Here is a 13,808-nt window from a genome sequence, read left to right as displayed (position 1 = left end):
GCTTGGGGTCGTGAGTTTCAGGTTGGCGTTAGAACATTGTATTCTGTACGTTGTGGCACATTAAGAGAACGGGACAATCGACTTGAGAATGGTCCAGGACGGACCGAAACATCGTCGTCCCTTCACCTTCTAGTGTGTGGTCTGGTCAACATACTTCAGCCACGTTATTGTGACTCCTCGCCTGCATCTGGTTACTGTCACTTCGCTGAGAGAGAAATTACAAGGGAACAACACCACGTGAAGCAGAAAAAACCCGAGAACCTCTACTTGTGTTTTTTGTGGATGACAAACACAGGAACCTGTTTTCATTTCTGAAATAGAGTTTGCTTTTGCTGTTACATTTGTTTGTCTAACTTTCTATGTTCCTGTTTGGTTTGGTGATGGGCTTAAGGCCTTTCGACCTCTGGAGGGTTATTAAGACCACCATAATAGCGTACTGATCAACCAACAAGAATACTTTAGTTCTGAAGATACTCCAGGACTAAAGATTGATTAATTGATGAAGATTAAGCCATCCATTAGATGGCACGGGCATGAATAGCCCCTACAAATGAGAGGTTTAAGATTTAGCTATGCCGAACGAAATGTCCATGTAGGACGGGCTATAGTGAGCCCGTAAGCTAAGAGGTGTACAACGCTTCTCTGTATATACGCTGAGTGTATATAGTCCTGGACAATGTATATTTGCTAGTTAGTAAGTTACTATGGGCTCGCCATAGCCCGTGCTACTCGGAACTTTTGTTCCAAGTAGCTGAATCTGAAACAACATTAATAAGTTATTGCGGTGGCCTTAATAACCCTCCAGAGGTTGATAGGCTTCCAGGCCAACACCAAACTTGCTCTTCTCAAGTAGTGATAACTAACTCACTAATAGGTCCTTTGGAAAAATGACGTTAAACAAACCGCTAAATGGTAATGAGGACCCATATAAATCTCAATAAAATGATTACATACAATTACAAATACACCTACAATAAAATACAAATCAACTAAATACAATACTCGTCAATACAGTATGTTTATCACGCGATAAATGTAGTACACAACGAAGCCTGTCGTTCACTCTGGGGTTAATTAGTGATTTACTTGAGACTCGTCCGTATTTAGCGAACGAGTGGCTGTTGGCTGTTAATCACTAACACTTCAGTCCCCGCCAAATGTGAACCAATGGGGGGTAGTTTAACATGAATATCAGCCAATCAGCGCCCAGTTTCGTTGGGGGGTTTAGGTAATATAAGGGACAACGAGGCGAGGAGTCGACAGTGTTCTCAGAGCATCAGCAACAGCTACACCTTCCAGGTAGTAGACTGTGTTTTGTCGTGATTTAAATTTATATTTATATTTTGTAATATTGAATACTATCCAGTCGTGTTTACTTGGGTTTTAACCCTTTTCTGTTGCTGATATTAGACGATTGTTGCAGGATGATCGTCTTCATATTATTGGTTTGTGCAAGTGGCGTCCTCGGCGATCACTACGTGGCTCCAGATGGGTCATTGGTGCTCTTCCCGTCTCCTGATCGACACCCGCAGGCTTCTTCCTCGCTCCTTATGTCTCCTCCGTCCCCAGGATCTGCTCCTCGAGCTCCGAGGATTGAAGTCCCTGAACAACTAGTGGAAGACTCTAGACATATCCAGGCTCCTGTCTTCCAACCCGAACCTTTCTATATTTTTCCCGCCCCTCAGCCCCAGCAGTTCTCCGCCCCTCAGCCCCAGCAGTTCTCCGCCCCTCAGCCCCAGCAGTTCTCCGCCCCTCAGCCCCAGCAGTTCTCCGCCCCTCAGCCCGTTGCACAACCTCCATTTCAGCCTCAAACTCCCTCAAGGATTGAATCTAGAAGGGAACAAATTTCCACCTGCGGAACTCCAGGAGGTTTGGTAAGTTAATCTAGTTAAAAATTATTGTAACTTCCACATTACTTTAACACCCACATTCTGTAAACTAAGTATACTTAAACTCGTAATATTTCAGGTACACGAATCGCGACTCGGTACAAACTACCACTTTTCTTGGTGTGTAAATTCCAATGCTAACACTTGGGATCAAGCAAACTCTTACTGCTCCAACCTTGGTAGAGGCTTCAAGAGTGTTAGTATTGAAACAAAGGACAAGGACGACTTCATAACGAGTGTCCTCGCTAAACGTAAGGTTGCTTTACTGTTGCAAAAATTCTCGTATGGTATTTAAACTAGAAATTAAGCTTAGTAAAGACTGATTTACAACCCGTTGAAAGATTATCCTGCCACACAAGCTTGCGTCTTGTATGCTAACTTAGTGTGGGTAACTTCTTGATATAACTTGGAGCAGTATTAAAAGTTCCAAATTTTTCTTCCAGATGCTGTCCAGTTCATCTGGACGAGTGGCAACAAGAAGGGCTCCAGCACCTGGCGATGGTCCTCTGGCTACAGCTTCGCCTACACAAACTGGTCTCATACTGGAGGGTTTGTATCACTACTTATAAGTCTTTCACTGTATCTAATAATACCGCAATAACGGGCAACTTGAGACTAAATTTATCATTTTCTGGTTTGCCAGGTTCGGCCGACCACAGCCAGACAACCGTGAGGGCAACGAAGACTGTCTTGGGGTGCTCAACAACTTCTACCGTGATGGTATTAAATGGCACGACATTGCTTGTCACCACCGTAAGCCTGTCATCTGTGAGACCAGCCTCTGAAGAAACATGTCCACCACTGTACTCTAGACTGTTAATTAATGCATATATTGAATGTACTAGGAAAAAAATCTCTTGCCACATTCTAATTGACTGATTAGCAAACTTGACTACTTTAAATGAGTAAATGTCATTTGATGTTATAAACTGTTGGCTCTGCCTTTATCATGCCAGTGACTTCGTACGAATTACCCGGTACTTAAACAAGATGTCCTAAAAATAAGTCTTGTTACCTAGTGGAAACACTTCCTACTAGCTTTAAGCAGTTAACAAGTTGCTATAGTCTGCAGTAACTTTCGTAGCCTGGTCAATGGCTGGTTCCTCTTATATCTGGGAATCGCTTTACTTGGTTCCTGGTATTAGACTCTACATATTTCAAATATAGAAATTAAATTTCGAAGTTACTCTTTCCAAAGTTTTCTTATATCCCATCTGATTTGCTGCCTACAGAACTAGTCAAATCGTAGACTAATATTCACCAGGTATTTGAATATTTTCGTTTACCAAATTAGACTAACATTCGGTTACATAGCAAACTTGGGGGGGGGGGGGGGGGGGTTACCGAGCGATGCCAGTAAATCCATCCATTTTCTTTATCCACTTATCTATCGCACTATCCTCTCGTCGCTTTATTTAAAACTAAAATTGTGTAACTACTCGCTGAAGAGTTTAGGAGCGTGTAATGCTAAATAAGTTAACCTTTATTACTAACAAAAAATGAGTGATTTAAACCTTATGCTACTGAAAGATGGTCTGTTTTATACGACTACGGGCAGATTATGAATATATTTTTTACAAACATGGTGAATAATGGTATGTTGCTAATAGTTTTTAAATACTGGACTATGTAGCTGGCGAGCAGTGTCCCCCATTTTTTTTGGGGGGGGGGGGGGGCTCCCTATTCCCCGAGTCTGGCGACTGTAACGACCTTGTTCATCCTGGACCACGCCCTCTGCCTGTTTAGCGTCACCCAGACCCAACAGTGTGGCCTCTCCAACTTTAGGCAAACTTAACATTCTTTTACTATAAATGTCTTGCATTGTTAATTGAAGCAACATTGAATAAAGTGGATTCCACCAACATTGTAAAATTAAAATGATCCAACGTACATTAGGGGTCGAAAGATTTAATGGGGTTCATAACAAACAAACTTTATCACGTATGTTTGGGTCGGTTTGAGTTCATTCACGTTATTGTGCATTCACTGGTTGTAAAGTTGCTGCACTGTGCAATAGTTACTCACCCCCAAGGTGCTGATCAATGGGTCTCCGTGGCCGGGGTTCCACGATAATTTACGAAAGTCTGCACACAAGTTAAAATTCTTACCTTATTTTTACGATTAAACAAATTAACTTTCTCTAGATTTAACAATAGTATTAACTCATTAAAAACTGTACAGTTTCCGAGACGGATTTAAATAGAAAAAAAATAAGTTTTATTAACAGTAAACAGGAAAAGGCAAATAAAAATACTTATTTGATTAAAGTAAGTTATTATATACTGATATTCGTTTGTAATATACCCATGTTGAACCTAATAGAGCCAGGTAGGTGCTCCCTGTTTACTCTTAATATATCGGCTCTACACAAAAAAGGCTGGGAACTGTGCTCTATGATACTCTAGCCTTTAACTTGCCCTTTTTTTCCCTCTTAAGTCTTCATTAACACTGTCGAAGGCTGGGCACTGGTCACTAGCCTCTGTTGACATTATGTGGTTATCACTCGTAAGGTCGTGTGAGTGTGAGCACCAGACCTTGTCTGACCGGTTGGTCGTCTGGGGCCTTGTTTCCTCCTGACTTACTTCCTGGTGTGTGTGTGGTGGGTGTGTGTGTGGGTGGTTGTGTGGTGTTGGTGTGTGGGTGGTTGTGTGTGTGTGTGTGTGGGTGGGTGGTGAGTGGGGGGGGGGGGTGTGGAGTGTGTGTGTGGTTGTGTGTGTGTGTGTGTGTACTCACCTAATTGTACTCGCCTAATTGTGCTTGCGGGGGTTGAGCTCTGGCTCTTTGGTCCCGCCTCTCAACCGTCAATCAACTGGTGTACAGGTTCCAGAGCCTATTGGGCTCATATCTACACTTGAAACTGTGTATGGAGTCAGCTACAGTGGTTGTGTGTAGTGTGTGTGGGGTGTGTGTGTGTGTACTCGCCAAGTTGTGCTTGCGGGGGTTGAGCTTTGGCTCTCTGGTCCCGCCTCTTGTCACTTAACAGGTGTACAGGTTCCTGAGCCTATTGGGCTCTACCATATCTACATTTGAAACGGCACATGTATCTATGTATGTATAAGGGTCCTATAGAACAAAGATTACATTCTCGTCTAACATTCGAGGAACACCGGATTAGATTTCCTGTTGAAACAGGACTGTTTGACCCGTTGCTGTTCACTTAATGACTCTGTTCACCTAGCAGCATATAGGAGTTGAACAAACTGTTGTGTCGGTTGAAATCGACAGTAGTTAGACCTTGATGGGACCTAGATACACGAACCTATTAAAAATATATATATATATACACACAAGTTCCCTTTCGTCGACAACTGGAATTATATACAAATATCCGTGGGTGTGTAGGTTATCTTGAGATAATTTCGGGGCTTTTTAGTGTCCCCGCGGCCCGGTCCTCGACCAGGCCTCCACCCCCAGGAAGCAGCCCGTGACAGCTGACTAACACCCAGGTACCTATTTACTGCTAGGTAACAGGGGGCATAGGGCAAACCGAGGACCACAGGATCACAAGTCTAGCGTGCTGTCCGCTCGGCTGACCGGCTCCCCAACATATGTACTCACCTATATGTGCTTGCAGGATCGAGCATTGACTCTTGGATCCCGCCTGTCTAGCTATCGGTTGTTTACAGCAATGACTGGTGTTATTGACAACAGTTATGTATACGTATATGCGTGTGTATATGTATGTGTGTATGCATGCGTTGGCAAAGACAAGTGCATGATTCGTCTGCCCAGATAATGCTGACATTTACAAAGACTCAATATACCTGTTCTTCCTGAGTGCCTACAGGGAAGGAGTAGGAGGCGGAGCTTGAGACGTCATGCACCCCCCTCTTACTCACCTCTCCTCCAATGACCTAAGTTGGCGCCTTTCCCCCGGTTTTTGTTTTATTTTGATTGTGACGTCGTAGGTTGGAGAACGAGGTTCGAGGGTATTTAAAGACCGAGCGAAGCCGTGAATGACTTTAGTCTGTGCTCGCTGCTGGGACGAGGAGGAAGGCGTAGAGGGAGATGTTGATAGTTAAGGTAAAGTTGGATTACAAAGCTCAATTGGGGGGACGAAATATAGCTTATCGTTTGCCCCCAACGTGCAGAATTCAACGTTCTAATCCTGTCTAGAAGCGCACCAACCCGATCAACCCATCTAAACAGCTAATATATATATAGAAAACGTGTATTTTTTTTTTTTTGGTGTGTGTCTCTGCTTTTTTGCAAGTTCGTTGTTTATGATAACGAGATGAGGTGAGGGGGGGGGGAGTGTTGCTCCCGTTATCAACAGTGTCATCATCAACAGCTACCGTTGTCACCTGTGTCATCAACAACAGCTGCCGTTGTCACCTGTATCATCAACAACAGTTACCGTTGTCACCTGTGTCATCAACAACAGTTACCGTTGTCACCTGTATCATCATCAACAGCTCCCGTTGTCACCTGTATCATCAACAACAGCTGCCGTTGTCACCTGTATCATCAACAACAGTTACCGTTGTCACCTGTATCATCAACAACAGCTGCCGTTGTCACCTGTATCATCAACAACAGTTACCGTTGTCACCTGTATCATCAACAACAGTTGCCGTTGTCACCTGTATCATCAACAACAGTTACCGTTGTCACCTGTATCATCAACAACAGTTACCGTTGTCACCTGTATCATCAACAACAGTTACCGTTGTCACCTGTATCATCAACAACAGTTACCGTTGTCACCTGTATCATCAACAACAGTTACCGTTGTCACCTGTATCATCAACAACAGTTGCCGTTGTCACCTGAGTCATCAACAACAGTTGCCGTTGTCACCTGTATCATCATCAACAGTTGCCGTTGTCACCTGTGTCATCAACAACAGTTGCCGTTGTCACCTGTGTCATCAACAACAGTTGCCGTTGTCACCTGTGTCATCAACAACAGTTGCCGTTGTCACCTGTGTCATCAACAACAGCTGCCCTAAGACTGCCGTTGTCATCAATGTCAATGGCCTTAACAGCATCAATATCATCACCAGTAGACCACTAATATCAATTCAATCAACATCAATAACAATTGATGACTATCAACAGTACAATCGTTAACAGTAGGTCACTAATATCAATACAATCATTAACGACAACGGTAGGTCACTAACTATAATACAATTGTCAAGAACAATGATTGGTCACAAGCCACAGCAACAGTAGGTCACTACAACAACAGTAGGTCACTACAATAACAACAGTAGGTCACTACAGCAACAGTAGGTCACTACAATAACAACAGTAGGTCACTACAACAACAGTAGGTCACTACAATAACAACACTAGGTCACTACAATAACAACAGTAGGTCACTACAGCAACAGTAGGTCACTACAATAACAACAGTAGGTCACTACAACAACAGTAGGTCACTACAATAACAACACTAGAACACTACAACAACAACAGTAGGTCACTACAGCAACAACAGTAGGTCACTACAGCAACAACAGTAGGTCACTACAACAACAACAGTAGGTCACTACAGCAACAACAGTAGGTCACTACAACAACAGTAGGTCACAACAATAACAACAGTAGGTCACTACAATAACAACAGTAGGTCACTACAATAACAACAGTAGGTCACTACAGCAACAGTAGGTCACTACAATAACAACAGTAGGTCACTACAGCAACAGTAGGTCACTACAATAACAACAGTAGGTCACTACAGCAACAGTAGGTCACTACAATAACAACAGTAGGTCACTACAACAACAGTAGGTCACTACAACAATAACAGTAGGTCACTACAGTAACAGTAGGTCACTACAATAACAGTTGGTCACTACAACAACAGTAGGTCACTACAACAATAACAGTAGGTCACTACAATAACAGTAGGTCACTACAACAACAGTAGGTCACTACAACAATAACAGTAGGTCACTACAACAATAACAGTAGGTCACTACAATAACAACAGTAGGTCACTACAGCAACAATAGATCACTACAATAACAACAGTAGGTCACTACAATAACAACAGTAGGTCACTACAATAACAACAGTAGGTCACTACAATAACAACAGTAGGTCACTACAATAACAACAGTAGGTCACTACAGCAACAATAGATCACTACATTAACAACAGTAGGTCACTACAATAACAACAGTAGGTCACTACAATAACAACAGTAGGTCACTACAGCAACAATAGATCACTACAATAACAACAGTAGGTCACTACAATAACAACAGTAGGTCACTACAATAACAACAGTTGGTCACTACAGCAACAATAGATCACTACAATAACAACAGTAGGTCACTACAATAACAACAGTAGGTCACTACAACAACAACAGTAGGTCACTACAACAACAACAGTAGGTCACTACAACAACAACAGTAGGTCACTAGAATAACAACAGTAGGTCACTACAACAACAACAGTAGGTCACTACAACAACAACAGTAGGTCACTACAACAACAACAGTAGGTCACTACAGCAACAACAGTAGGTCACTACAACAACAGTAGGTCACAACAATAACAACAGTAGGTCACTACAATAACAGTAGGTCACTTCAACAACAGTAGGTCACTACAACAACAGTAGGTCACTACAACAACAGTAGGTCACTACAATAACAGTAGGTCACTTCAACAACAGTAGGTCACTACAACAACAGTAGGTCACTACAATAACAACAGTAGGTCACTACAATAACAACAGTAGGTCACTACAATAACAACAGTAGGTCACTACAATAACAACAGTAGGTCACTACAATAACAACAGTAGGTCACTACAATAACAACAGTAGGTCACTACAATAACAACAGTAGGTCACTACAATAACAACAGTAGGTCACTACAATAACAACAGTAGGTCACTACAATAACAACAGTAGGTCACTACAGCAACAGTAGGTCACTACAATAACAACAGTACGTCACTACAGCAACAGTAGGTCACTACAGCAACAGTAGGTCACTAAAATAACAACAGTAGGTCACTACAACAACAATAGATCACTACAATAACAACAGTAGGTCACTACAACAACAATAGATCACTACAATAACAACAGTAGGTCACTAAAATAACAACAGTAGGTCACTACAGCAACAGTAGGTCACTACAATAACAACAGTAGGTCACTAAAATAACAACAGTAGGTCACTACAGCAACAATAGATCACTACAATAACAACAGTAGGTCACTAAAATAACAACAGTAGGTCACTACAGCAACAATAGATCACTACAATAACAACAGTAGGTCACTAAAATAACAACAGTAGGTCACTACAGCAACAATAGATCACTACAATAACAACAGTAGGTCACTAAAATAACAACAGTAGGTCACTACAGCAACAGTAGGTCACTAACTACACTTTCTCTTCATCTCTCGCCTTTCTCTGTATAACCTCCTCTCCACTAACCTTCTCTTTCATCTGTTCTTCCTTTCACTTGTTTCAGATTTTTATTGGTGTCTTTAACGTTAATAATTACTGCAATTAATGTCTACTACCACTACTACCACACTTCTACTACCACAGCTGCAACCACTATTACACCCGTGACTACTGCTGTCATTACTACTACCCCCTACATGTACTTCTCTAATTACTATCGTTACATATGCACATATGTACATTTGTGTATATGTGGGGGTAGTACTACCCCTATCATGTATATGTGTGTGTGCAGACACACACACACACACACACACACACACACACACACACACACACACACACACACACACTGTGTAGGATGCCAATATTTGGGCAAATAAACCACGCTATTCATCCTATTCCTGGAGATCCTTGTGTTGACATTTAATATATTAACCTTATTCGCAAATTCATGTTATTAACTTGTAATGATACATTATATTTAACACTGACCAGTTGCAATCTAATTGCGAGCTCAGGCTAATGTTTATTTTTAATTGAATCTGTTTGTTGGCATCTGCAGGCAGTGTTGGTGGGGAACCTGGCAGCCGTCTGCCTCACTACACCCATCTTTCTCCCTTCCTACTGGTTCACCACTACCAGCGCCCCTTCTCTTCCGGATCCGGACCTGTCTCTGGCACTGTCTTCCTCCACAACTCCGCCGCCTGACCTCAGGCTGTATGCTGGTGTCACTCCCAAGCCTGATATCAGCTTGAACTCTAATTTCACTCCGCAGTTTGATGTCACTCCGAAGCTTGATGTCATTCCGCACTCTGATGTCATCCCACGCACTGATATCACTCCGCAACCTTACGTTACTCCTCATTCTGATGTTACCCTTCATCCTAACGTCACCCCTCACCCTGATGTCACCCCTCGCCCTGATATCAAACTGGTTCCTGACATCACGCAGGCTTACGGTCCCCCGCCCGTCGAGCCTGACAATGGTCTTCCAGACCGAGAGTTCATAGACAACTCTGACTTCACTCATTCACTTGGACGCTCCTCACTCTACAGCCTCTCCGACTCTCACTCCATTTTCTTTCCTCGTGAGTCAGGAAATGAGAATCATAACGTACTGCCAGTCTTCCAGGGAGATGAGAGCTCAATCTCCGGTCAGTTGAACACTCAATCCACCTTAATTTCTCATGAATTTGCTGTTACTAGCAGGCCTCTATCCTCTATTTACAGTCAACCAGATTCGAATTCAATCTTTCTCTCTGAAGGCTCTACAGTTTACAGCCAATCTGACTATCCTAGTGCTCTATCCTCTACCCTAGGCTACGTTCTAAGCCAACCGGATCCTTCTCTCAAACAGGCTTCCCCAGATGGACCAGAATATAGTCAACCAGATTCACATTCAAATTTTCTTTCTGATGAGGTTTCAATTTTCAGTCAATCAGACCATACTTCCAATCTTCCATTCCCTGGAACACAGGTGTCCAATCATCTAGATCAAAATTCAGTTTTCTCATCTAACAAAAGGCCAATCTCCTTTCTACCAGACCAGGGTCCTACTCTATCTGCCATACGATATAGAGTTAACAAACACCAAAGCCCACATTCGATCTTCATCTCTGAAGAATCTCCAGTCACCAGTAAACCAGAAATTGCTTTCACTCAACCCACTACAGTTTACAGTCAACCAGACTCCAATTCAGTCTTTGTCTCCACTGAAGCTCCAGTCTCAAGTCGACCAGATCTCGGCCCAACTCTCTCTTCTATTCGAGAAAGAGTTAACAGTCAACTAAAACCATATTCGATTGCCCTCTCTAATGTAGATCTAGATTCCAGTCAGAGGTTTCATGCTTCCAGGCAGTCATCCCTAAAAAAACAGGCTTCCAGTCATTCAGACTCAAATTCAGTCTTTCCCTCTGATGAATCTCCCGTTTCCAGTCGACCAGAAACCTTTTCTACCCACTCTTCCATCCCAGGCAGGATATACAGTAAATCAGACCCTCATTCAATTTCCATCTCTGATGAATCTCCTGTTTCCAATCGACCAGAAATCGCTGCTATCCTGTCCTCCACCCCAGTCAGTCACGCCAGTCGACCAGACAGGCATTTCATCTCTGAGGATGTTCCAGTTTCCAGCCTGTCATCCACTACCCCAAATATACCCATTTTTTCAGACCAACACTCTGTTTCCTATTCTCAGCAAAATCCAAACTTCAGTCAACCAGATCATATTTTTTCTCAGTCCTCTATTCCAAGCAGAGTCTATAGTCAACCAGACCCGCATTCAATCTTCTTCTCTAAAAACGCAGCTCTTTCTAGTCAACCTGACCCACACTCAATTATTCTCTCTGACGACCATCAAATCTCCGCTCAAAAAGACCATTCTCAAGTACATTCCTCTTTTTCCGGTAACGTCTTTGGTCAGTCAAATCCACAGTCGATCTTCCTCACTGGTAGTACTCCAGCTTCCAAGCAGTCAGTCACTCCACCTTTCAGGCAGTCAGATCACTCCCCGACTCTCCAGTCTCTCCCAGACTCCATCATTCCCTCCAAGAAAAGTCTGACTTTGGAGCAGTCGACCCTCATCCACCAGTCTGTCACCCACGACCGTCCAGGCTCTGCTCAGATCAACGCCGATACCAGCGAAGGGCACCTTGGTCCCATCCAAGGTCACCGGGCTGTCAGCAATGCCCTTATTTCACTTGGCAGTCAAAAGACCCATGAACGTCTGGACGCGAATATCGGCCGCCTAGGTAACCCCTTCACCCACTCAACCCACACCCACACCCAGTCAGCCCACGACCATGAGGTGAGTTTTGGAGGCTAATGCCTTGTGACCCATGACTATCAAACTGGTTTTTGTCGTGTAAAGGAAAGGAAAAACCAGTTTTAATGTTTCGTTACTTTCATAAGTGTTTTTTCTCCATAAGGAAACCTTCCACACAGGTGAAAGCCATTACGAAGCACTTTGAAGAGAAATAATCTGGAGAAATGTGATATGCATTTTAAGTCTTTCAAAGCAGACTGCCTTAATTTTTGTCTCTTGCTTAAAATAAGTTTAATATGCAGGCGATGAGTCACAATAACGTGGCTGAAGTATGTCGACCAGACCACACACTAGAAGTTGAAGGGACGACGACGTTTCGGTTCGTCCTGGACCATTCTCAAGTCGATTGTGAATGGTCCAGGACGGACCGAAAGGTCGTCGTCCCTTTAACTTCTAGTGTGTGGTCTGGTCAACAAGTTTAATATGTTTTCTGTAATATTCAAGTTAGTCTTTAAAATACCTAAGGTTATAATTGATGAAAATCATTAGCTACCAGGAGTATATAGGATGACCGAAGGTTAAAGGATGACCTTCTTATAGGATGACCGAGAGTTATGTGATGAGTCAGGTTTATAGATGTGGTAAAAGTCGTAATATGAGACTATCTTGCTCTCTGTTGCTTTCTCTTTTTAATCTTAAATTTTCATGATATTTGCATTTCTTTTTTTGTATTTGTAATGTAATCGTCCCGTTAGTCTCTCAGTATATTCGTTTGACATAAATCTAATACACACAGTTGCCAGCCAAATACGACTTCACCTACATCATTAAAGACGAACAGTCCGGAAACGACTTCGGCCACCAGGAGTCCAGTGACGGATACAACACCCAGGGCTCCTACTACGTCCAGCTTCCCGACGGACGCCTGCAGAGGGTGACCTACACTGTGAGTGGCGACTCCGGTTACGTGGCCCAGGTGGCCTACGAGGGTCAAGCCCAGTACCCAGCACCCACCTCCTACAGCGCCTCCGGCAGCAGCAGCAGCGGCAGTTCCTTACCTGCAGTCAAATACAAACTTTAAACTGTATCGCTGTTTATTTCAGCGTTTTTCATGTACTAGAGATACCTAAGACATTTTATGTAAGAAATTATTTTTTATATAAAGTGTGTGTGTTCTTATCCAAATCTGATTGTACCAAAGAACATTATTATTTCTGTTAAGTTAACTACATATGAGGCTAGGGTATTGGGTGTCCGTGATCTTACATGTGAGGCTAGGGTATTGGGTGTCCGTGATCTTACATGTGAGGCTAGGGTATTGGGTGTCCGTGATCTTACATGTGAGGCTAGGGTATTGGGTGTCCGTGATCTTACATGTGTGGCTAGGGTATTGGGTGTCCGTGATCTTACATGTGAGGCTAGGGTATTGGGTGTCCGTGATCTTACATGTGTGGCTAGGGTATTGGGTGTCCGTGATCTTACATGTGAGGCTAGGGTATTGGGCGTCCAGGATCTTGCATGTGAGGCTAGGGTATTGGGCGTCCAGGATCTTACATGTGAGGCTAGGGTATTGGGTGTCCGTGATCTTGCATGTGAGGCTAGGGTATTGGGTGTCCGTGATCTTGCATGTGAGGCTAGGGTATTGGGTGTCCGTGATCTTGCATGTGAGGCTAGGGTATTGGGTGTCCGTGATCTTGCATGTGAGGCTAGGGTATTGGGTGTCCGTGATCTTGCATGTGTGGCTAGGGTATTGGGTGTCCGTG

At 43.2% G+C, this 13,808-nt stretch overlaps 2 protein-coding genes across 2 annotated transcripts; both read left to right on the top strand.

Moving 5' to 3' along the window:
• The first annotated feature begins 1,159 nt into the window (after positions 1-1,159).
• On the top strand, positions 1,160-3,080 carry LOC123774340 (uncharacterized). Its single transcript, XM_045768510.2, has 5 exons — positions 1,160-1,299; positions 1,424-1,874; positions 1,969-2,140; positions 2,333-2,438; positions 2,533-3,080. The coding sequence occupies exons 2-5, from the start codon at positions 1,425-1,427 to the stop codon at positions 2,672-2,674; spliced, it is 870 nt and encodes a 289-aa protein (XP_045624466.2). The 5' UTR covers positions 1,160-1,299; position 1,424; the 3' UTR covers positions 2,675-3,080.
• A 2,817-nt stretch (positions 3,081-5,897) lies between these two features.
• LOC138354136 (uncharacterized) lies at positions 5,898-13,441 on the top strand. Its single transcript, XM_069308016.1, has 3 exons — positions 5,898-5,912; positions 9,844-12,087; positions 12,842-13,441. Exons 1-3 carry the CDS (start codon positions 5,898-5,900, stop codon positions 13,124-13,126), a joined length of 2,544 nt encoding a protein of 847 aa, XP_069164117.1. The 3' UTR covers positions 13,127-13,441.
• Positions 13,442-13,808: the final 367 nt, after the last annotated feature.

Source organism: Procambarus clarkii, chromosome 61 (assembly GCF_040958095.1).
Source record: "Procambarus clarkii isolate CNS0578487 chromosome 61, FALCON_Pclarkii_2.0, whole genome shotgun sequence".
Classification (NCBI taxonomy): domain Eukaryota; kingdom Metazoa; phylum Arthropoda; class Malacostraca; order Decapoda; family Cambaridae; genus Procambarus; species Procambarus clarkii.
This window is presented reverse-complemented; position numbering and strand designations above follow the sequence as displayed.

Excerpts from the sequence above, each read along its gene's own strand:
- LOC123774340 (XM_045768510.2), top strand. The coding sequence starts at position 1,425 with ATGATCGTCTTCATATTATTGGTTTGTGCAAGTGGCGTCCTCGGCGAT. Across the intron at positions 1,875-1,968 it reads GCGGAACTCCAGGAGGTTTG|GTACACGAATCGCGACTCGG; the intron begins GTAAGTTAATCT and ends GTAATATTTCAG. Across the intron at positions 2,141-2,332 it reads AACGAGTGTCCTCGCTAAAC|ATGCTGTCCAGTTCATCTGG; the intron begins GTAAGGTTGCTT and ends TTTTTCTTCCAG.
- LOC138354136 (XM_069308016.1), top strand. Across the intron at positions 12,088-12,841 it reads AGTCAGCCCACGACCATGAG|TTGCCAGCCAAATACGACTT; the intron begins GTGAGTTTTGGA and ends TAATACACACAG.